Source organism: Argentina anserina, chromosome 7 (genome assembly GCF_933775445.1).
Source record: "Argentina anserina chromosome 7, drPotAnse1.1, whole genome shotgun sequence".
NCBI lineage: Eukaryota > Viridiplantae > Streptophyta > Magnoliopsida > Rosales > Rosaceae > Argentina > Argentina anserina.
Window position 1 is genome coordinate 1890616 of NC_065878.1, and position 25009 is coordinate 1915624.

Here is a 25009-nt window from a genome sequence, read left to right on the forward strand (position 1 = left end):
TGATTTCAATTCTCTTATAATTCTTCATAACACACAATAACTCAGTTGTTACAAAAGAAGAATTTAAACAGTCAAGAGAATTTGAAAAGTCAAAACCGAATTTTAGGAAATACAAAAAGAATCTGCGTTCCGACCCTCAATTCGGTGTTGTATTCGTGTCCTCAGATCGCACGGTCATACACGAGTTTCCCTTGTGACCTAGGATTTGCACCCCCCCCTACGCGTGCGCGAGAGGGTATAAGGGGGCTTACACACTTTACAATCCATACATAATGGATTCTATATAAAGTCTTTTCAACACTTCTCTTTTCCAATGTGGGACAAATACATTTCCCTCATTCTAAGTAGCCATCTTTGAGTGACAATTTCTTATTCACCCACAAACCAAATTATACAAACAAACATATGATCTTGTAGCCCTCATTATGGAGAACTCAAATCTATGTTTATCTTTGATTAATTATAAGTTTAACTTAATTTAATTAATCAATTAAAATTTAGTTTTAAATGGTTTTTCCAACCATTTTCCAACAAGTAATAAGTTGTACATGCAAGAATTACATGACCCTAAACGGAAAGATTGGTGCGCATTACCATTTACCAATATCAAGACTAGTACTTTAGTCATTTTCCATGAGACCAATTGGGTTTGTAATTAGCATAAGTAGCATTAGTTTTAGTAGTGAATGGTGTGATGACACGTGACCAGCGTGTCGACAGATCAACCAACACCATAAATTATTTAAAGTGTCCGCAAGTTGGTTGAACTAATCCACATAATTTTCGTTGGATTCAGTCCTTAAACATAGTGAGAATACATGTCCTTTGCATAGGATGATCTCAATCCAAATTTCTTTAAGAAATCGATAAAATTTGAATGATAAGCTTTACATACCTAATCACAATGGATATAAGAAGCATAATATGGTGTTAGTGCATATACTTGTGCATCAGACATTTCACGGTTCCATCTTAGGGGAGCGACGAAATATAGGAATGAAATCACATCTTCAATTCCTCCATAAAAATATATTGTAAGAATATTCACAGTTCTTTGTTTATTTTGTTCTTGCTTTTATTTATCCAAAATATGAGTTTCTTGGTGTAACTCTTCTAATATATAGAATATGTCAAAATCCCAAGGTCAATTTCTTTTGACGTTGTTAGATTCAATTAAGCAATTACATATATACTTTATAAATAGACATATAACTTCTTTAATTCTCGATTACATCCGCAGTCATTAGAGATAATGCAAAAGAAGTCAATTATAATCTCACTAATTCTTTTCACATGAAATAGTCGTTGACATAGAAATATTTAAAATGTATGAGTGTTCGATTGTCTCTTGTTGGCTCTTGTTACATAAAGTGTCAATGAAGTATATAGTTAAGACATGAAAATGGAATATAAACCCAAATTCTTTAGAGTAATTTAATAGAATCGTGAAACGATATCTCCATCTCATAATGCATATACATTTTGAATCCTGAAGGATTATACATTAGCGATCATTATTGATATTATTATATATATCCACGGATATAGGATTATTATTCTTCAGTTTTACTATTGTGAGAATCGCATGATGCATTTCTTTGGATTTAGTTATTCATGTCATACTAGTATTTTGTGAAGTTGTTTTACTTTATGCGGTACTTTGCAAAGTCAAAATATTAAAAATCTAACTGCGTATATCTCGATTAATATTCGAATATTCTCAACATTTTATTGAGAAAAAGTCGTAACCTTGGTTGTGTGTCAACGATTGCATCAAGGTCTTGTCCAATCCAAAGGTACTTCAATACCAAAGTCTAACGAAATTTTAGGCATATAATAGCCATTGTAATAATATCTTGGAAAATTAGTGTCCGCCTGTAATTGAAGTCTGAAACATTTTGAATTGACCTAGATTTGTGTCGCTCCTAAAATTGACGAGCTTTCTCCTTATAGTTTGATTTTGAATATACTTTTTCAAATTGTCATACTCTCATTATTCTATACTCATTTTGCAAGAGGACATTCCATTGCTCATGTCATATCCCATATGCATTTATAAAGCGGTACATTGTTATCAAATGTCATTTATCGATTTATATGAACCTACATGTTCATAATATTTGCCCATTGCTTTAGGGTTATTACTTATTTATTATCCATAGTTTGTTCTAAGAAAACGTTTTTCTGAGAGATATTTCTTTGTCATTTAAGATTTTAAGTATGCTTCCAATTTACGTGCAGGAAAACATGTTTGCATAATTCGATCATGGTTGAGCTTTGGTTGGCTTGTAGGGGAAGGTTGGTACTCAAATTATTTAGAGTCAAATATATGTTGTACTAGTTTAACCAACTGCAGATAGAGTACGAGACTTATTAGTTTCGCAGTCTGAAATTCTAAATAGACTTACACGAAAATTAAACATATCAAGATACATTATGGCCACTTTGGAGCTTTATTAAGTTACTTTATCACAGTAAAAATATACAATTTAATTAATTTCCAAGAAAGACAAATCGGATTGCAAGACTAAGAGTTGAAATGGTCGTATTTTTCGATGCTTCATGAAAAACTTTATCACAAAAATATGTTTTTCCTCTCTTTGTTTTTGAATTATAAAATTCTCATGAAATTTCGTTATCATGACAATACTCATATAGTATGCTAAATAACATAATTATAAAAATTATATAAACATAGTATATGGATCAATAAGATTAAGCAGTATACGTAAAATAATTTGCTCACATATGCTTAATAATCATAATGCCAAAAAGTAGCATGATAGTTCATTCACATGCCTAGCAATAAATTTATTTAATAAAAATGGCATAGTATATAACATGTTCAAAATTCGGAGAATACTTTGCTCACGTAATATGCATAATTTCATATATATGAATGAAATTCTATAAGCAAAAAATATAATTTAGATCTTACTTACATGTAAGTTATTCAAATAAACTGCATATTTAAGTGATTCTTGATTTCATGATTCCATGTTGCTCGTCACATGATTATAAATAAATCACATGCAAAAAACAACAATATTTACATGATTAGTTACTTTAATCATATGTAATGAAATTGTTGGAAAAATGGTTAATAAACTATTTAAAACCAAATTATAATTGATTAATTTAATTAAGTTAAACTTATAATTAATCAAAGATGAACATAGATTTGAGTCCTCCATAATGAGGGCTACAAGATCATATGTTTGTTTGTGTAATTTGGTTTGTGGGTGAATAAGAAATTGTCACTCAAAGATGGCTACTTAGAATGAGGAGAAAGTGTTTGTCCCACATTGGAAAAGAGAAGTGTTGAAAAGACTTTATATAGAATTCATTGTGTATGGGTTGTAAAGTGTGTAAGCCCCCTTATACCCTCTCGCGCACGCGCAGGGGGGTGCAAATTCTAGGTCACAAGGGAAACTCGTGTATGCCCGTGCGAAACACAAATTCTTTTTGCATTTCCTAAAATTCGGTTTTGACTTTTCAAAATTCTCTTGACTGTTCAAATTCTTTTTTTGTAACAACTGTGTTATTGTGTGTTATGGAGAATTATAACATAATTGAAATCAGTGCTTGTAACATATGTAACTCATGTATGTTATGATCTTTTGATTTCTATAACAGCCATTTTATTCATTGCTGATTGCAAATCCTCACTGTATAAATAGCCACCATCCTTTCTTTGTACATCATCCATTCGAAACACAATCCTCTCCCACTCTCAAAGTTCTTAGCTTTTCTCTGGTGATAGAAAGAGGTACCTTTCGAGTTCGTTGAAGGTTCTAGTTAGTAGTGCAACTTCCTAGAATTGTTTAGTCGTTATATCCTGGGAGACAAGCGCCAAGCATCCTTGCACCGGTAGAGGAGGCGTAAATGTCTTAAGGACAGTGTGGTATCACACACGTCTCGACTAGTTCTTCCATCAACAATCATTCGGTATTTTGGTTGAATTTCTTTTCGTGTTCTTCGTTATTAGAACTACACGTTTTGTTTTTGCTTTATTATTTTTATAATTCAATTTATTAAATTATATATGCAATATATCATTGTTATTCCAACAGAAATTGTATTTTATTTTAATTTACCTTATTCAATAAATATAATAGATAATATATAAAAAGTAAAGTGGATTTCACATTTATCATTTACACAGTAGTTGTTAAATTGAGATTAGTAACAGTGAATAAAATATGATTCACTGAGTGGTAAAAGTAACAAAATAATTACCTTTGACTGTTCACTATAAGAGGTAATTTTTTTAATAACCAGAGGTAAAAACCTCTTTTTTCATGGGTCGGGTCGGGTCGACGGATCCGGTTTAGGAGTCGCCGAGTCGAGGTCTGCAACCGCAGATATGAGTAAAGCGTCATCGGATTTGTAAATTTGCCAAAGAACTGCCCGTAACTGTGGTTACTTTTCACGTTCGATTGAATCATCACATTTCTCGCATTAATTGTCGCAAAGTAAGTGTGACGTTACATACAAAACAATTAATATTATATGATTAGGTCACATTTAATCAGATTTAATTTAATTTACCATAAATTGTAAATTATGGCAATGTGAAATAGTAAATTATATACTACACTAGGATTGACCTTTTAGTAATTCCGAGAATTACATGTAATTTTTTTACCGACAAAATTTACCAGTAGGTTTTCGTAGTCAAGCAGGTGGCCGGGGTATCTCGTCGGGGCGATGCAAATCTGGGTTGAGGTGCGAGGGGGGGCTAGCCTATTTTTGCGTCAGATCACAGCGTCGTCGGCACGCCGGCCGGAAGAAGAGATGTCAGGGTCTCTAGCGACTGTTCAGGGCAGGGAGGAAAGCCTATCTCGTCGTCGGAGATCTGGGTTATGGGATCTGCTTCAACAGAAGAGATCCGGTGCGGTGTTGGCCGATCGGGAATAGTGGGTCGACGGTCGAGAGAATCTCCAATCTAGGTCGTCGTCGATCTTGCTTACAGCGTCGGAGATCGCGGGTGACCGATCTGCATCGACGTGGATCTCGCCGAGCTGTGTCGTCACAGGGAAGGGAACGGTGCACTGATCTCGCTGAGTTGCGTTGTCAGAGATCGAAAGGCGGCGTGCCGATATGGATCGAGCACAACACTGGTGGATCTGTAGAGAGGAAGAGCACCGGTAGAGGGGAGTTCATGTTCCGGTTTGCGCGCCTGTGGGTGGAGGAGCGGTCATCGGGTGGATCCGCAGATCAGAGATAAGGAAGGGGTGCCCAGAGTAAGTTCTGGGTGCCCTTTGAATTTTTTTCTTTTTCTTTTTTTTCTTTTTTTGTCTTCCTCTGCCATTTTTCGACAAAACTTTTTTAGGGTCTACATCTTTTTTTTCTTTGCCTGAAAACTCAAGGTAAAGTAACGTGGTGTAAGGAAAATGGAATGGTCTACTTATCTCATTGATAATCCCCTTTATATAAGGGTCATGATTACAATAGGAATAAATGGTAATTAAGGATACATAATAGTGATTGGTCTGTTACATCCGTTGACCATTAATGTCATTAACTCATTCCGTTATTTATTTTAATGAATGCACACTAATAGTATTTTTCCTTCAATAATACTGAAAAAGTTATAACAAAATCATGGTTTTATTCCTCATCTCATACAACATAACCATCATTTAAATATAGTGAAAAAGATATAAATATTTTTATCATTTGGGCTTCGTGAAAAAGAAATACCTATAAGGAAGCCCAACTATCAGCCCAGACCAAGCTGATGACCCTTAATCAGGGACCTAACAAATCGCTGCTTCTTCTTCTTCCCCAAAATCCCAAATCTAAAGAAATTGGGAAGCAAAACCCTAACCCTAAACCGTAGAAAGCAGAAATGGTGTGCATACGGAAGGCGACGATGGACGACCTGCTGGCGATGCAAGCCTGCAACCTGTTCTGCCTGCCGGAGAATTACCAGATGAAGTACTACCTCTACCACATCCTCTCATGGCCGCAGCTCCTCTACGTGGCGGAGGACTACAACGGCCGCATCGTCGGCTACGTCCTCGCCAAGATGGAGGAAGAGAGCAACGAGTGCCACGGCCACATCACCTCCCTCGCCGTCCTCCGCACCCACCGCAAGCTCGGCCTCGCCACCAAGCTCATGACCGCCGCCCAGAACGCCATGGAGCAGGTCTTCTCCGCTGAGTACGTCTCCCTCCACGTCAGGAAGAGCAACCGCGCCGCCTTTAATCTCTACACTGAGACTCTTAACTATAAGATTCATGACATTGAGGCCAAGTACTACGCCGACGGCGAAGATGCTTACGACATGAGGAAGGAGCTCAAAGGGAAGAAAGCTCATGCCCATGCCCATGCCCATGGGGCCCACCACGGCCATCACCACCATCACCACCACCACGAGGGAGGGTGCTGCTCTGGAGATGCCAAGCCTGCCGAGGCGAAAAAGGCCGGGACTGCAAAGTAATTACAGGTAAAATCGAGCCGTGCCGCGCCAGAAGAATGTGTTTTTACTTTGCTGTGGTTTTGATTGATATGGAAATGATGCCAATTAGAGGATTGGGGAATATTTATGGTATATGTATTTGACTTGATGATGTTTAAATACTTGCTCCTATGTTGTAGCTTTCTGTTTATTTATGGCTGATTATCATTTCTTTTTCTTTTTTTGGTAGTGTGTTATGAATCTTATTTTGAGTTGCATTTGTGTCTTGTATTTGGTGTGTATTTTTTTCTCTGATTGACAATGTGCGCCATTTATCATGTGCCGATGAGATGTAGGGACTAAGGAATGTTCTTTCAAACGCTTAAGATTTATGAATCAAGAATACAAAGTAATAATGAAATATAGTAGGAAATATTTTTTTTTGTCTTATGTAGTTGTACAGAGGATCACCAACTGTATTAACTATAAAGGGATGTGTTATAAAATGTGATCAGAGTTAAATAATGTGATAGTGTGAAGTTATCTGCTTCCCCAAGGACCCATGGCCACTTCTTCTATTCAGTATGAGGAGTGAAAAGCTATTTTAATGTTTTCTTCTTTCCTTTTGCTGAGACTTGTCATAGATGAATTGAAATTTCAGATCTTTCTTTCTATTGATATGTTAAGTTCTTGGATAAATAGCTCACAAGGTAGAAGTAGTATACCTATTCAAAGATGTTGCTTGCAAAATGCTGCTGTTCATTTTAACAAGAGTAAGGGTCCAGAGAAGAGTATGGGTAGGAGAATTAACCTAAAATAAAATATAGTAATAATGGTAACTTTTTTCTTTTCTGATAGGATGATGATATTAATTCAATAGGAAAGGATGAAGGCTCTTGTCAGTGTATGGAGTAGATGAGTAGATCTTTGTTGTGTGAGGAATTGAGCAAAGTAGGACAAAATGTTTATGAAATTCATGGACTTAGATTCTATAGAGGGTATACATGATGTGTATGGCTTGAAGGTCTTGTGTAAATCTTCAATTTTTTGATACCATAAACCCACTTTGCGGACCCAGACTACAAACTGGAATGTTCTGCCGGTTGTGAGCTAGGTACTGTGAGGGGGTTCAAACCCAGAACACAGGGACACAAACCCTTGGTGAACCATTTGAGATTAGGTGCCATGCAGAATTCTAAATTTGCTTCTTCAAAGAGGTAGGAAAATATTAAAATTGTGTTGCACTTGAAAATCATTGTAGGAAGTTGGTGTTTATGCCTCTTTTTCTTTATCTTTCTTTCATAAATAACTGTCATGTACTGGTGATTATATCTTCTTGCATCAACAGCACAGGCTTTTTTTTCGTGTCTACTCTTTCATTTGCCATTTTTTATTAGAATTAATTTCATTTTACTCCCCTAAATTTTACACTTAAAATCAGTTCACCCCTTAAACTTTTATTTTAATCAATTCACCCCCTATACTTTCAAATAACATTGAAGAAGAATAAAATTCAGATTTTCTTGGTTAAAATCCGATAAAAACTATCAAAAGAATGCTTCAAATCATGTGGCAAGACAAACAAAATTTCTAATAATTTTACAACAACACTGAAGCTTTAAAATTAGGTCTCATAGCATAATTATCGATATAATGCATATAAAATCTGAATTTTGTCCTTCTTTAATGTCATTTTGAAAGTATAGGGGGTGAACTGATTAAAATAAAAGTTTAAGGGGTGAACTGATTTTAAGTGTAAAGTTTACGGGGTAAACTGAAATTAATTTTTTTTATTATGAAGATTGTGGTCCACCTTTTCAGTACCAATTGAAAGGCTACAGATTTTGGGTTTTAGCATGAGTTTGTTGAATGGTGCCCTGGCTTTATGTCTCCCTACTTTTCATTGGTTTACATTTCAATACTGTTTTCACATATTCAGATAGTTAATTAAGGTATTCAGATTCAGTTATGCATGGCCAGTTTGGATGCATTTTCACCACCCTCTCTTACCTTTTATGATGGCAAAGATAACTTCTCTTTCTCTTTTTGGGTTTCTGTAATTTGCTCATTCATTGATATACCAACAAGAGTGCTTAAGTTGAAATGATAGGATCATAACTTATGCATTGCCAGTTTGGATGCGTTGCACCACCCTCTCCTACTTTTGGGATGGCAAATATAACCTCTCTTTCTCTGAGCCTGACATCGTACTGTCTTTTGGGTGTGTTTAGTTTGCTCATTATTTCTGTAGCAACCAGATTGCTTAAGCTGAAATTAAACTAAGCTCAAGTTGCTTAAGCCTATCATAACTTAGCACGAGTGGCTGTAAGTATGCCAGAAATTAAAGTTATATCCCTTATTGGAATGTGATGGATAAGAAAAAACTTCAGTGTTATTCAGTTGTGCTCAACTGTCATTAGATTTAAATTTAAAAGTGGAGGATGCCCTACACCTTATTCTGATATAATATCTTCTTATACCCATGCATCCTACATCTGTTTTGGTCTGCCTCTACAACCCAACTTCCTCCTGCCTTCATGCCCTACACCTTATTCTGATCTAATCTCTTCTCTTACCCAGCCTACTTTCCTCCTTCCTTCATGCCTCTCGTTGATCCAAATATATATCCATGGCAGCGACTGAGGACATTTTTCTGTATACTCTATTATTTTGTTTTGCTTTGTACTAGTTAATTTTTCTGTTATGAGCGGTCAGGTCAGATGTATGCAAGTGTTATGTGCAGGGAAGTTGATTCTTTATTTGGGCAGTACGTAGCAAGGTCCGTTATTGTTAAATACATTATTAATGGTTAACAGGTTAAACTTACCTTCCTAACATTTGGGTATCAAATTAACGATTTAGACTTGTCATTGGCTAATGATCTGAAAGGTATAGGTAATACAAGAACTATGTTCTCCAATTTCTAATTTCTAATTTCTAATTCGCTATATATTTCCCTATATATATTCCTAATTTAGTTTACTACTGCCTACTAGTTTTGAGCAACGAATCTTCGGTGTCTTCTACAGGAGATTGCCAAGTTGTTTCTCTCAAATGTCTCCCAAGAGATCCCACTCTTAATTCAATTAGTTCATCCATATATGCGCCCTGCTGTATTATAAGAAGGGATGTACTTCCCAGGAAGCTTGAAGATGCTAATGTCTCACCCCAAGTTCCGAGCTTATTGTTCTTGTTGTTTTCGAACAACGGTGGTGTTATTGGAGAGCAACCATCATGACCTCTTCCCGCTATGTACAACTGATATTGACCATCCATGGTGCTTACTATGCTGATAATTTCTTCCAAATTATTCGCATGTTTCTCACACAGAGCTACGGATGGTTCATTCATGGACTTAAGTTTGAAGTCATCTATGCATGAGTCGTCAAGCTGCCTCTGCTTCCTGCAGGTGTTTTCGTCTGCCTTGTATTCCTTATCGCCATGATTACTCTCCTCTTGTGCTTCTTTACTTGGGGTGAACCGTATAACTGTTAAGTTTACCCTAGGATGCCCAGCCATCCTCCATGCGTACGCTAGTGCCTCTCGATCATCCGGCCCTCCAATGAAAAGCATGGCGTAGTTGTATGACTCCAAAGAAGCATTGCGCATGTTTGTGATTCTGGATGTGACGAGCCCACAATCCACAAAAAGACCTACGGTGCACCTGGCATTTTCCATGACCTTCTGACTGATTTCCGAGAGAAGAGGATCGTAACGATCATCTGGGACTCCATCAATAGTAGTTTTCATTCGGAACGGGATGATTATGAAGTTGACGTCGTTCTCGTCAGCCATGTTGCATATATCCTGGTGCATAGTGGCATAGGCGGACACTGCGGTGAGTGATTGGACGGAGACATTCTCTCTTTGACTTGCATAGAACTCAAATGCATTGGAGCTGAAGTCATATTGTAGCTTGTTATTGCCATCTGCTCCAGCTTTGTTGCAAGCATCATGCACGATGAGCATAGCAGCATTATGATCTGTAAGTTCGACCAGTTTAACAGCTAAGACGTTAATTGGAGATTTTCTGGACGGATTGGAAGCCTCGATGAGGCTTATGATGCCTGATGCTTTGCTGGTAGTGTGGGTGCATGCAAGGATTCGAAGCTCACTTTCTGCTCCTGCACTTTGTATGCTTCTAGGTTTATATGCAGAACTCTTGGAGGACTTGCAAATGAGGGCTAGGAAGGGTCCAACAGGAACCGTCATTGCCCAAACTGCAACCAACATTACTCCATATGTTTGGTTGTCCAAAGCCTGTTCAATAAGTTATGCATAACTTGTCAGCTTCTATTTTCAGAAACAGAAAATGTATATATATCTTAGGATCTTTAGCCTTGCATGCATGTCAGATTCTATAAGCAAATAGTCACATACCTTTAGGTCGCGAGAGGAGGTGAGTATAATGAGTGCCAATAAGCCTTTGGTGTTCATGAGGATTCCCAGAACTAAACCGTCTCGAGGTGTCATTTTGTGGAACAAAGCAGCGATGAAAGTGCCGACACTTTTAGCTCCAAGAGCCAGGATGATCACACCGACAAGCTGAGGCACGTTCGATTCAGTTTTCATCTGCGGATCCAGATCACCGAAAAGCCAAACGGAATTGAATCTCCCCCCAATGACCAAGTAAAAAAGGGGCATGAAAATGTTGTCCACAAACTTTCCGGCACGATCTTTAAATATCTGCTTGAAGTGCATCCCCTTGGGCATAACTGCTCCCAGCATGAAAGGTCCGACGATGGAGTGTCCACCGCAGGCATCGGTTATTAATCCACAGAATACAATGCCAAACAGAATACAGCATATTTGGACATCACTAAAGCTGTCATCCTTAGTAGTGTAGCGCATTGCCCAGGCGAGAGCTGGCCGAAGTAACAGAACACAGAATGCCATGAAGCCTAGGGTTAACAACACCGTGTACAATTTACCATCAGCTAGTATGGCCATTACCACAAGAAAAACATTCCACAACGCCACGTCGGAGATAATGGCACCAGATATGGCTAGTCGTCCCACCTCTGAGTGGAGAAGCTTGAAGTCGGCCAGAATCTGGGTGAGATCAGAGAAGTTGGTACTGGCGAGGATAATGCCCCAGAAAATGGGGCCATACGATGCGTTTTTCAAATTGCTTTTGTCTCTCACAGTTTCAAAGTCTTTGAAGAGTACATAGGTATGCAAGACCCACCCGGTGGGGATGGCGAAAACCAGCCCGGCCACGGCAATGCTGATGGCCTTGGTCCCTGCACGTACTACTGGTCTGATTTCAAAGTCTAATCCGATCAGGAAAACGTGGAACACCAGCCCCAAGTTTGCAAAAGTCTCTAAGGTCATTATGGTATCGAAAGGAGTTATGGTGACTCCCATAATGCTGGTGATCGAAAACACAGATGGACCTAATAGAACGCCAGCCTGCACACAAATAATGCATGTATGCATGCTCTATTAATAAACCGCCTGCAGCATTATACGTAGCCAAATGTACAGCAAACAGCATCAAATGAAAACAGATCTTCTAATGGTTGAAGAATATTTCATGAGCTAGAAAATGATGATTCATTTTGGTATATAAACTCACCAGAATATTAGTAACAATGCGAGGTTGGCGCAAGGGTTTGAGAAGGTAGGCAAGAACGCGACTGAGCACCAAGATGGAGAGGAGTTGGATAATGAGCATTGGGATAGGAGAGTCCAAGGTGTTTCTAGCATTCCACAGCCCAGCGTTATGTTTTCGTGTTGAGTTATAACATACATTGAAAGAGGTTTTTGATCTATATGTGATATTGTATGACAGAATGGTCATTGTAACTGAGCTTTATTTGATCTTCTTTCTTTGTGTTTCTCTAGCAATACATGAAGAAAGAAATGAAGAGGGATAAATAAGCCTCAAAAGAACAGAAAATCTTAACTGAACGCGTTTGTAACAAGCATTCAGGGTCTTCTTGCTGAACCCGTTTTTATATTTTTGTTGTGAAAATCGTTCAATTATATATGAACGTGTTAGTTCAAGTCCGGCTTAATGTAACAGAAAAATATACACAACTAACTAACCATTTTTCTGGTGTTTTTGGTTGCAGTACGTACTTTTTAACTTTCATTTCCGACCATGTTGATATTGTTATAGGTAAAAAAAAAAGATATTGTTATGGGTCAGTTGACTTTGAGAAAAGTCTTTTTTTTGTTGTTGAGAAAAGTCATCTGATGTCACAACTAATTTAGGGTATATATATATATATATATATATATTCAATAAATGTCGAATAAAATCAAATTAAATAACAATTTTGTTTCTCAACCATTAGAGATCATAGAATCTGATGATCTTGGATCAGAGTACACACATAGATGTAAAAATCAAGTCTCGAGGTTTTGAGATGTAAAAATCAATAGTCATTTTAGATTAGCATGGCAAAAGGACATGTTCTATCAATAGACATGGATGTAATAATCAAGTCTTGAGGTTTGAGACGGCCTCTAATTAAGTAGCTGCCAAGTATACCGGTTTAACTTTTGAAGAAAGAGTAACTTCCACATTTTGACAAGCGCTATTGATTTTGAGTGAGCAGCGCAATTAGCATGAAGGAGATAAACTGCAGGCCCCCAAGCAAAAGAGTCTTCCTAATGAAACATAGAAAGAGTTTGAATAGCATAAACAGGCAATAAGCCTCAGTCACTCTGTGGATATTGATATTATGATTATTATCACTGCTGGATTTGCATGATGAGTCATACTGAGGACTACTGAGGAACAAGAGAGCGAAGCGATTTTTTATGTTTAATTTTTTTTTTTTACAATATGTCCGTGGAATACTTTTTTTGATAGCCAAAGACGTTAAATTGTATAGATCATGAGTAGGTTACAATATAAACACATTTCACCCGTCAATCCGGGCTACCTTAAAATTGAAATATACAAAACTACTAAAATCTTTAAAAACTAAAATTCTAGCAATTTTTATATTGAACCATAAAATAAGCATCAAGTAACAACCAGAACATGTGAGCAAAACTAACATTAAGACAAAAACCAATCCAGCCTAGTCTGAGACCGAAAGAAAAAAAATTGGGCCATTGGGCCCAAAAGCCCAACTCAGCCTTCTCCCCTCCGCATCACACACCAAACCAAACTGACGCCGGCAGTACCACCACCACCTTCACCGCTCCGGCGGTCTTCCAAGTCCCTCCGCCATGGAATGTAGTTTTAGAGAATCAAGACAAATGCCCAAACCACACAACCAAACGTTGGGGGATCTGCAAAGTTTTAGAACTCGAGGGAGCTCTGCCACCGCGGTGTGGAGGAGCAACACGGGTGAAGCTGGAAATATCCGAGCTCTGCAAAGCAACCCCCAAAACTATCCAGATCTTGTCGAACCCCGATCTTCGGTCAGCCCAAAATTAGTTTTCCAACGACAGAACCAGAGAACACCACCCTTGGGTCAACACTCTTTGCCGCCTAAGTCGACGTCGTCACCACAATGCCAACCTCGGACCAAGCAGCGTCCCCTCAGGAGGAGAACAACCACGCCACCGCCCAAACCCTAAAAAGGATTAAGGCCTTCGACTCCGAGGAACACGGAGCTATAACAATATGATGTTATGCATGATTCTCCCTGTTCATGGAATTCTTCATTTTAGTGATTTTACGGTCTACACTTTTTCATTATCTTAAATTTAATACTATTAATTAGTGAGTTTTATTCCGAAAAGAGAATATGAATGTATATTGTAAACTTGAGACCATGAATTATCTTAAATTTAATACTATTAATTAGTCAGTTTTATTCCAAAAGAGAAATATGACTGTATATGGTGGTTTGGTAACAAACAAGCAAAAATGTTCCATCTTTCCCAGAGCCCTATTTCTGAAACCAAGAGTTTCGTGAAACTCTTGGCGGCGTCGGGGTCTTCCCCGGCCGGCCTTTAGGCGTCCTCGGGCACGGGTTTTCAAATCTGACGGTGGTGTGTTGTGTCAGGGGGAGGTGGGTGACATGTGTAAGCGTTCAGGGTACGACAGTGAGGCTGCAAATCGGATCCGTGTTCCAACGTCTGCGGCTCCAGATCTTGGTTTGGCGTGTCTGAGCCCTTGATGATCTCGGGTGAGGAGGAGAAGCGAATCTGAGTTTCGAGACAAGTACTTCATTGCTTGGGCGGAAGTCGACGTGAGGTACGGCGGAGGAGTGGTGCTTAGGCTCTCGCAGGGAGTGAAGCCGAACCTAGAAGAGGCGTCATCCTGTTTTAGTCCACCGCCCCTTTTATGGTGGAGGATTGAGTAAGGCCGCTAGAAGCAAACTGGTGGCGACGAAGGTTGACGGAGTATTTTCTCAACCAGGTCATACGACTGGCCTTCGGGATGCGGCATGGGCTTTTGGTGCGGTTTATCTCATTGGGCTTCGATTCTTGGATTGGCCCAATCATTTTCTCTCCATGTCACTTGGGTCATGTACGACTTAAGCCACCCACAGTCATAATTTGTACAATTAGGGTTGTGTGGTTATATTCCTGTTTGTCAGTAGATTTAGCTTTAATTTCTGAACTTTAGTTATGTTCGTTGTTGGACAAATTTTAATTTCGAACTTTTGGATTTTGTTTTTTCAATTTATGAGCTAGCTGGTTAGTGCCTGTTTAGGAGTGGCTTGTAACCCGTATGTCTGATTTTTGTGATCGTTAATGAGCCTTGAGCTCGGAATAGAGATCCAAATGCCAATTTTATAAGTATGAATAGAAACTTCCCAAGTAAATTTATTTTACTGTTTTTTTTTACAACAAAAAAAAGGGTGTATATTGTAAACTTGAGACCATGAATTATCTTTCCAATTTAGTCTTAATCCAAAACAGCCAAGTGTTGTCTACTTGAGCCGACCACAGTATGTCAACTTGTCAAGATCATATATCATCTATGTGCAAGATGGGATTAGCATTGAATAAAAAAATGAATAATTACAGAAGAATAATTGTAGGTCTTAGTAGCATATGGGATATGCCAAAAGTATGAATTAAGCAAAGGACATGTTCAAAAGACGGTTGCTTTTGGCCTTGTTCATTGGAATCTCAGTGGGCTCTCCACGTTCCGCCCAATAGTACCTACAGTCAATAATTCTTCAGCTCTATCCTTCAAATTTCTCCATCACCAGTCACCATCTCTCTCAAGTAGCTTCATATTGGAGCTCATGTACTGCATCATGTCCCATCGATAGTAACAAAAGATGGTGATTGTATGTCCCATTGAGTCACATTGTTATGTGATGAATGTTGCAAGAGGAAGGTCGATGCAAAAATCGAGTCATCAAAGCATGAGGGTGGGTAGTGTCTTATGCAGCTCCCCCAGCACCTTCTGCACTCCTCCTGAAGAGTTTGGGACGTAAGGTGTTAATGCCAGAGTCACACTGTCTATTACCTTGCCGCAAATCGGTGGGGGACTCGAGGTGTAGGGGCGAGTACATCTCGACCGGATTTCATCAGGGCAAGACGATCCTTCATTGTGTCGTCAAATAATCTGTTGTCCGGATTCTCTGCGTAGCATACGTAGTAACAACCTACACAGGCATGTGGTAGTGCCATTGCTATTCTAGTCTGAAACATCAAATGAAAAAGAAATCGATTGAGTTAGGTATATTGAATAGCTAAACAGAAAAGAATTTAAGAATTGCCAAGTTGATCACATGATTTATATGCGTTTAAATTGAATGATAAAGTTTGAAGAGATCGAGACTAGTCAAATAAAGGCCACCAACCATAAGGTATCCAATGAAGAATGCAAGCAGGGAAACGGTGGCCATGAAGCTTTGGTGTACTTTGGCGGTCCAAGCAGCCACAACTATGACGCACATAGAGCCACTGCAGACGCCGGTTAGGAAGCAGATTGAGCTGGTGATGTCGGAATCCACAATGCCGTCAATTTCTTGCCTTTCAAAGAGCTCCCAAGTCTCTTGTGATGCCCTCACAAAATCTTTTCCATATGCTGCTATCTGGTAGTAATTCATTTTACATTAGGTTCAGTTTAGTTCGAGTTAGTTACTAAATTAGTCTCAACCATTGACAAACCTATGGATTATTTCCTAGTTCCTACACAATTTAGAGGTTTTGGATGGTGACTGCATGATAATTAATTCATGAGAATAAAGATATAAGCAGAACTTAGTTGGGAAGATAATATTAACTTAACGAAACATTGATTTTAATCAGAATTCCCAAATAGACATAAACTTCTTTATAGATATGAAAAACTTGGTAACTAATATGAAATTATATGTTCATTTCTTTGAATTATTCTGATTACTTTATCTCCACTCAGGAAGCCAGGACCTTACATGATATTTAAGAATGATAGGAAAGTTAGCTATGGTATATAGATCACATCTGCACTTCAGACAGAGAACTTTGATCTAATTTGGTTCATGTAATCCTTCAGAAAATGAACTATTTCATAGCAGGTAGGACCTTTTGGCAACTCCTCACTTACAGACAATCTCGTTGACACGAACAAGCAGAAGACAATATCAGCTGTCAGCATACTTTGTTATCCACATTATTATATATGATTTTGAAACAAAATAAAACAACTTGTGCTGTTGACATATTAATCAGCTGACTAAACTAATGTTTTAAGATGCCTAGTGAAGCTCTCCTGGTTGGGAAAGCAGCTATGCACCAAATTTGAAGACTTATTGAATGGTTTGCGCATGATATATATAGGAGAGAATCGATTCACAAAGATATTTCTAATGACTCAAGTAAAGGTACCTGAACAAAGGCCCAGCCATTGCCATATCGGAAGATGGACTGCATGACATGGAGACAGCAATGAGCGCAAGAGAACATGAACTCATCCTCTCCCTCAAGTAGATTTAAAGCGCGAGCAACAATTCTCAGTGCTTCGATTGCTGGCACAAATAGAGATCCAAAACAAGCACTTCCAAGACTTTTACTCAAGGCTCTCTGGAAACAAAACTGAGTATTGGACTGCATCCCCCTCAGATAATAAAGAGCAATCACCCTACTCACAGTTATATTAACTACATTCCTCATTACTTCAGCTGTCCAAGCCAGGCTCAGTACCAACAATATTATCACCAATGGAGTAAAGTAGAAGTTCAGGGATCCAATCACTGCTAAAATCCATAGAGACATCCACAAAAATCCGACCCCAAGCATCCAGTAAGTGGGTTGATTCAAATCAGGAAACTTTGATACAGGATCAAGCGACTTGATCAAAATCTTGATACAAAATCCTATCCGCGGAGTGATCCAACAAGCATACAAGCTATTCCCTATGGCAAAGCCAATGAGACAGACTCCAACACCAGTCGTGGTGGGCTTTTGGAAACAAATTAGTAGAATTCCAGCAGATAAACTCATAACAAAAGTATTCCACAGAATGAAATGAACCATAAACTTGGGCCATTTCCTAAACGCCTTTTGCCACGCAAATGCGAGAGTAATGCTCATAAGAGAAGCAGCTTCAACCTGGGGAAGAAAATGCCGTAACACCCTCTTCTCATTTCTTGAAACACGGCCTGAACCCTGTATCAGACCCTGAACTCCCTTGAACAGAAGAAACCCAACCAGCCCAATCGCGGCCATCATGTGCACAAGGAAAAGGAACAAAGATATCTTGTTGGTGTAGGCTCTTGAGTTCAATGTCGTAATCGATGGCTGGCCAACAAATTCATACAACATAAAAGAAAAAACACAGAAAGCTAAGAACTTGCAAATTAAAAGTAAACCGACTTTATCTCCACAGAAATTAAGATGTTCGACAGAGCTTACTTGAGGGATTGGAGTAGAGCGAGGCTGAGAATGCGGAGGAGGAGGAGGAGGAGGAGGAGTTGGGTGGGACTGATGAGAGAACTGAGAAGGAGAAGGAGTAGCAGAACCGACTCTGACATTATGGGGCGGCTGGAACCGATGCGGAGGAGGAGCTGCGCTTCTGGTCTTAGCATTGATAGCAATTCTCAAGGGATTTGTAGGATTAAGCCTCTGCAACATTGACATATGAACATCTCTCTGTCTCTGCTGATGATCGTCATTATGAATATCACCCAACTCAGTTTTCTCGACAACATGTTTCCGTTCCTGTTCTCTCCTCATCTCCGCCTCCTCTTCTTGTCTCTCATCTCTCTCCCTGGGCTCAAGCTCCTCACTTTCTCTCTCCACCACCTGATGAACACAAGCGCGCACCACAAAAAAGTTGAGACCTACATGAATGAATGAATGAGCCAAACTAATTGAAGATGAATAAAGATGGAAACTTTACTTGTTCGGCGGTACCCATGACGGCGGCGGTGGAAGGAATGTAGAGCTTTTTGTTAGGTGGGAAATGGCGGTCTTGGTCTTGTTGGTCTTTTCAATCCTTCATCATCCTTAAATGGCCTTTCTGAGCTAGCTGTGGTGATGGCTGCTGTGCTTTTTTCTCTCTCTTTTTTGAGTTGCGAGTAATTAATTTATTACCTCAGAGTATCTTGAACCCAGGGTGGGGTCCATGTGAATGTAGGTCTTGGGAGTTGTTTGAAGACGCGCGGAGGCGACGCGTGGAGGGTGGCGACCAATGGGAGGGGACCTGGAGCGTCTGTTTTTCAGAAGCACGTGGGGATTGGAGGGGAGTGATCTTGTTATGGGGGTGAATGGACGGAGGAGATGACGCCTGGGAGAAAAAGAGAGAAATGGTTTGGGGGAATATGCCAGAGAGGCGTTTCTGACTTTCTGTTATGTCGTAATTGGTTATTTGGCTTTGTATTTTTATAACAAAGACCACAAACTACTCAAAGCTCCCCAAAATGATGAGAGTGATTGAGAAGAACAGAGACGCTGCTAGAATTGTATACATGCTTCTCTTTTTGTGTTAACGTGGATTGTGTTTCATGTCATATAGTTTCTACCCTAGTATACAGAAATTTTTTTGACTGCTTAAAAATTGAAGTTGCACTTTATGTCATGTTCATTAAGATGAGTAGTTACTACATGTTTAAGAGTCGTAACTACACGTAGAATTAATCATTTTCAATTTCAAACTAATATGAAGATACGTTAAAATAAACATACTTTATGTTAGTAGACATTATTAAACATAATGCGTTTTTTTAGAGACATCCGCAGAGGTGCACCATTCCATAAATAAGCGTACTTAAAGCGACGCGCACACAATAATCTTTAGTAAAAGGCGAAAGAATAGTTTTATAATGTGCTCAACGCATGGCTCCGTATTAAACATAATGCGTTATCTCACATTCTCACTAATGGTAACAAAATAAGAATATTTCAAAGCTCACAAGAAAATAATTAAGTAAGAAGACTTTGTGTTGCAAGCGAAAATGTCTGAAGTGTAATGTATTATACACATATAACATTCATTACTTGGTTTACTAGAGGGCTTACATGATACAATAAGCTTGTGGGGGTTGTCTTTTAAGTTTGAACATTGCCGCAGACAACAGATTCGATAATCATTTTGGACTAGAAAATCAAAACTTACCTAATTTCCAAGGAAACTATTTATAACTTCTTCAGAGTTAGTGAGTTTTGGGTCTGCTGCCCCACGCTTCGTGGCATTGTCAGAAAGTGTTGCTATAATCTGCCGTCTCTTGGAGTAAATGGCAAAACACAAAAATGTACCAAACACAAATATAGTCGATCATAGTAAATATAAATTCCACTGTGAAAGGGATGGGCATAACTTTCTCAACATGCGATGTTAAATTTCTGGTAACTCTTTCTAGTATGGTGCTTTCTCCTCACCAAATTGGCAATTTGGAATAGGTTAATGACCCATCGAACTCAACAATTGCCAAATTCGTCCCCGTTATGTAAAATTTTGAACATTTGGATGTTCATCATCATAAGCCACTCACGTACTGTAATTGGTGATTAGTTACTTTCACGAGATGAGCCCAGTTTTGCTGACAATAGGTCCAACTTGTATCATTAGAAAACTAATGTGGACCTCTACAATTAGCATGGATGACTCGGATCCACATCAACTTCATTCATGCGTCTGCATCAGTCCTTTTGAGTGGGAGAAACAATATAATGCACTAAAGCTAAAGATGTAATACATTTTGAGGAGCAAGAAATTTCACACCAGCAATTTGCAACTGTTAAAATCAGCAAAATTCAATTCTAACAAGAAATAGGCAAGCAAACGGACGAAAATTGGAATTCGTTGGGGCAGGTTGTAAAAGAGGGCAAAGTAACCCAAAGAAGAAACATAAACACTGAAGAAACAGCTCAATATCCTTCTAAAACTGAAGAAACATTCGGCCAAGGATATGGAGTTATGGACATCCAAACTCATTTATTTTCCAGTGAAAGATTTAAAACCTTAGTATGCTTTTATAAATCATAAGATCACAACATACGATTCTTAGCAACCTTTCTGGTTTTAGATTCAGAGAAAATGTCGATATTTCACCCTTAAAACAATCCACAACTCAAGAGCCAAAACCAAATCTTTAATTAATACTAGTTCAGAAACACATACCCAAAACTGAGGCCTACAATTTTTAACAAGCTGCAAAGAAATCAATGCACTGAAGCTGAAGAAGGAAACACAAAGTAACGAATCTAACAGGACAACATCAGCACAAAAGATGTTCAACAGTGCCAGGTTAGAGTTTTCTTTTTGCAGAACATGTATATTCTCTACATCCACAACATTGCAAGCTTGGAAACTACTATTTCTTTCCACCGCTCTCCGACTCTGGAGGATTTTTGACAATACTTAGTTGGCCACCTTCTTTGTTTGCAGCAGTGGCTGCCTTCACCTCATTGCAGTGGTTTATAAACTTTGTTACCTCCTAATCTCACCAAAACAAAACAAAAATCAGATGCCTGAATGGATGGAAAGCAAACTGCGAAGCTAATAACAAAAACCATATACAAATTACCTAAGAAATATGAATACATGTTCATATAATTACGTTATCAAGACTTATTTCCAAGGCCATATCTTGTGGATTACATAAGCAGTGAGCTATGGTCTTCTTATAATCGGCATAGATAAATACCCTCGTTAAGTTAACAACCCCTTAAACTTAAGTTCGACAAGCAATTGAAGATACTCTGGAGCTCAATTAAGACTAGTTCAGGATACTCTAAGCCAAGAAGTGTTTTGAATTTCATTGTTAGCATCAAAAGTAGGGGGTTAGAAAGAGTACCCGGTCAGAGTCCATGTCCTTGGAGAACTTGGAGGGCTTGATGTTTCGCTTGCCTTTGCGAGTTTGAACGCTTTTTCCATGCCGGTTCGGAGGAATCGTCTTCCTCTTCTGCTGCCCTTTGAATTGCGTCGCCTTCTGCGTCATCTCTCTCCCTCTCAGCTCTCTGCTTTCCTAGGGTTTTACTCTCTTCTATTTATAGTCTCCTCGAAACGATGTCGTTTTGGGTTCGGGTCTTAAACGCTGTTGCCGTTGGATACCGACCCGACCCGAGATTGAAGGTTCAAAATAAACAATCAAAGCTTTCAATAGTTGATAAGCTCCGTCGCTTTCTCTCACAACCCAACAATAAAACTATTTTACATATGTTAGCATAGGCTATCAGCATACTGAGGCTAATAAATAGGCAAGTCTCGCAATACAAGCAGTGAGCCAGCCGCACTAGCCATGTAATAGGCCACCCTGCGGCCCAAATCGACTACGGACATGCCCTCACGCACATCCTAAAGAAGGCTCCAAGAGAACACCTTAATCGGACTATGTTCCACACCGGAGGATGAGTGAATGATCTACCTCAATTCAACTATAAAAGGTCAAACCCTTGACCTCGTAAGGTAAGTGCACTTAACCACCCACTGTTACTCTGCGTAAATTATTACGGATAAATTCCTCCTATAGTACTTGATGTTTGGCTACTTAGACAATTTGGTACCTGATGTATGAAAACGGACAATTTGGTACCTAAAGTTCTCAAATTTAGGCCATTTTGGTACTTATGTCAATTTTGACCATATTTTCAGGGTTATTTCCGTCATCTTATCTCTATTTTACTTCATTTTTTCATAATACCTTTAAATTGCCTCTAAATTATCACTAAAATTTTGATAACTCATCCACTTAGTATATGTGATGATTTACGTATATGAGTTTTCATAATGTAACTATCAATCTAAATTAATTTTAATTATAAGTAATTTACAAAATATATTTTAATAAAAAATTATAATTGCATAAAGATAATATATTTCCTTTACAGAAAATAATTAGGATACAATAAGTATATTAAAAAAAATTTATTTTCGATATATGCGAAGTAGATATTAAGTGGAGTAGATATATCAATTTAATTATCTCCAAAAAGAGACAATTATATGAAGAAATGAAGAAAAATGTGAATTTAATGAGTTTAGGGCTAGAAATGACGAAAATAACCCTAAAAATATGATCAAAATTGATAGAGGTACCAAAATGGCTTACAAATGAGAACTTCAGGTACCAAATTATCCATTTTCATACATCAGGTACCAAATTGTCCAAGTAGCCATACTTTAGGTACTATAGGAGAAATTAACCCAAATTATTACCAACCTGACTTGAGCATCAGAGAGTTGAAGACCACGCCGCTGTGGTCTCCTCTTTGACGACTCGTGCTACTTGTGACAGGAAATGAACGAGGAGCACGGCGTATCGCATCAACAAAGAGTGTAGCGTATTGCATCAGCACAATTCACTACGTTAACACAGTTCTGCATATACATAACTATTATAGTAACTATGCATGTAGTTATGTCAGATAAAATATCAAATGCATATAGCAGATTACTAACTTGACATTTTGTTGTTTGAATCCATGTCGATCTTCTCTTAGATTCACTTCTTAACACTCTCAGTTTTATTTGATGGGACAAAATGAATGAGAATCAGTTTGTGCTCTAGAAGGGATCGAATTGGCTTAAAAGGCTGTTGTCATGAATAACTGTCTGTGACAGATACTCAACAGCTCCTTCCATCAAAGAACTGTCAAATAACTTCCTGTCTTAATCGAATCTGTGTCCTAATGATTTTACTGTTTGAATTCAAATTCAAACAAATGCTAACCAACTCTTATTACATAATCGATTATATCAAAATATAAGTGAATGTAAATATATATAACTCTTAATATGAAATTCTAAGCTTGTTCATTGATGTAAAATATAACTTTAGTTCTTTTATGTAGTAAAACTGCATAGTGTCACGAGCTTACTTCTTTCGCTATGCAACTCGTGCGGCCTTAGCAACTCCCTTATGCTAAGTCAGCCTTACTCGCAAACGCCCTGCTAGAACAATTGAAAGGCAAGAGAATATTTCGAAAGAGAACTTATATTGAACAAGAGAACTTACAAGTTTACTTGGTAGCTTGCTTGCTAGATTGCTTGATTGCTTGATGATGAAATGAGAGGGGTGCCTTGCTATTTATAGGCCTCCTCATCTTACTTTACAAGTTCTAGATATTTCTAGGACTATGTACATTGTAGAGAATTCTAGAGAACTCTACTTAACTTTACACAAGTCTAAGAGACTCTAAGATGATCCTTGAGTGTTCTAGAGAACTCTTGAATGGTCTAGTTCTACTAGCCTCTCCAAGGTTCTAGAGAAGTCCGGAAATGTCTCAAGGCTTCTTGAGACTTCCACCATCTTCTAGGATCTTCTATGACCTTCCAAGGAGTTCCGCCATATTCCGGATCCGTCTAGAATGCTCAAGGTAAAATTTGGCTTAACTTTGGCGGGATGTGACATTCTCCCCCACCAAATCCCGCGATGTCCTCATCGCGCTTCATTGTATTGCTGGATTTTGTCCTTGAACTGCCAAAGCGTATCCTCGGACTCCCAGCTTGCTTCCGTATCGGGCAGGCCTCTCCACTTGATGAGGTACTCTTTGTAACTTGGTACGCCTCGACGTCGAATGACCCGATCTGCGAGTACTTCATCGACTTCCTTGTCAAAGTTGATGATTACCGCCGTAGGTGCCCGATGCGATATGCCCCTTGACGGGTCTTCCTCGTCCTCATTGTATGGCTTCAACATACTCACGTGGAAGACTGGATGTATCTTTAACTTGGGCGGGAGGTTGAGCTTGTATGAAACTTTGCCGATGCGCTTGATAACTTCAAATGGCCCTTCGTACCTGCGGATCAAGCCTTTGTGCACCTTCCTAAAGGCCTTGAACTGCTGCGGCAAGAGTTTCACAAGTACAAGGTCGCCTTCCTTGAACTCGACATGCCTCCTCTTCTTGTCCGCCCACTTCTTCATCCTCTTGGCAGCCTTGTGCAACGCCGCTCGAGCTAACTCCGCTTGCTCATGCCATGTCTTGGCGAACTTGAATGCGGCTGGGCTCTTCCCTTCATAGTGAGTGGCAAGGGATAGAGGGGTAGTAGGCTGCTGTCCCAAAACGATCTCAAAAGGACTCTTGTTGGTGGCCTCACTTTGCTGCAGGTTGTAGGAAAACTGCGCCACATCTAGAAGCTTGGCCCAATCCTTTTGATTGGCACTCACGTAGTGCCGTAAGTATAGCTCCAAGAGAGCATTGACGCGCTCCGTTTGACCGTCGCTTTGTGGATGGAAGCTTGTTGAAAAGTTCAAGTCTGACCCCAACATCTTGAACAGCTCCGTCCAAAATCTCCCCGTGAAGCGCGGG

General features: G+C 38.9%; 4 protein-coding genes and 1 pseudogene across 4 annotated transcripts; 1 reads left to right on the forward strand and 4 right to left on the reverse strand.

Moving 5' to 3' along the window:
• The first annotated feature begins 5777 nt into the window (after positions 1-5777).
• Positions 5778-6605, forward strand: LOC126804041 (N-terminal acetyltransferase A complex catalytic subunit NAA10). The gene has a single exon (XM_050531796.1). The coding sequence runs from the start codon at positions 5855-5857 to the stop codon at positions 6446-6448; it is 594 nt and encodes a 197-aa protein (XP_050387753.1). The 5' UTR covers positions 5778-5854; the 3' UTR covers positions 6449-6605.
• A 2783-nt stretch (positions 6606-9388) lies between these two features.
• On the reverse strand, positions 9389-12209 carry LOC126802686 (cation/H(+) antiporter 15-like). The gene is made up of 3 exons (XM_050530353.1): positions 11985-12209; positions 10751-11818; positions 9389-10669 (listed from the first exon to the last, which is right to left on the reverse strand). Exons 1-3 carry the CDS (start codon positions 12207-12209, stop codon positions 9389-9391), a joined length of 2574 nt encoding a protein of 857 aa, XP_050386310.1.
• A 3090-nt stretch (positions 12210-15299) lies between these two features.
• On the reverse strand, positions 15300-18800 carry LOC126804025 (uncharacterized). Its single transcript, XM_050531782.1, has 5 exons — positions 18660-18800; positions 18173-18562; positions 17147-18058; positions 16138-16371; positions 15300-15976 (listed from the first exon to the last, which is right to left on the reverse strand). The coding sequence occupies exons 1-5, from the start codon at positions 18675-18677 to the stop codon at positions 15797-15799; spliced, it is 1734 nt and encodes a 577-aa protein (XP_050387739.1). The 5' UTR covers positions 18678-18800; the 3' UTR covers positions 15300-15796.
• Positions 18801-19490: 690 nt separating this feature from the next.
• Positions 19491-19596, reverse strand: LOC126804266 (uncharacterized; annotated as a pseudogene).
• A 1233-nt stretch (positions 19597-20829) lies between these two features.
• LOC126804043 (uncharacterized) lies at positions 20830-21714 on the reverse strand. Its single transcript, XM_050531799.1, has 2 exons — positions 21556-21714; positions 20830-21195 (listed from the first exon to the last, which is right to left on the reverse strand). Exons 1-2 carry the CDS (start codon positions 21697-21699, stop codon positions 21073-21075), a joined length of 267 nt encoding a protein of 88 aa, XP_050387756.1. The 5' UTR covers positions 21700-21714; the 3' UTR covers positions 20830-21072.
• Positions 21715-25009: the final 3295 nt, after the last annotated feature.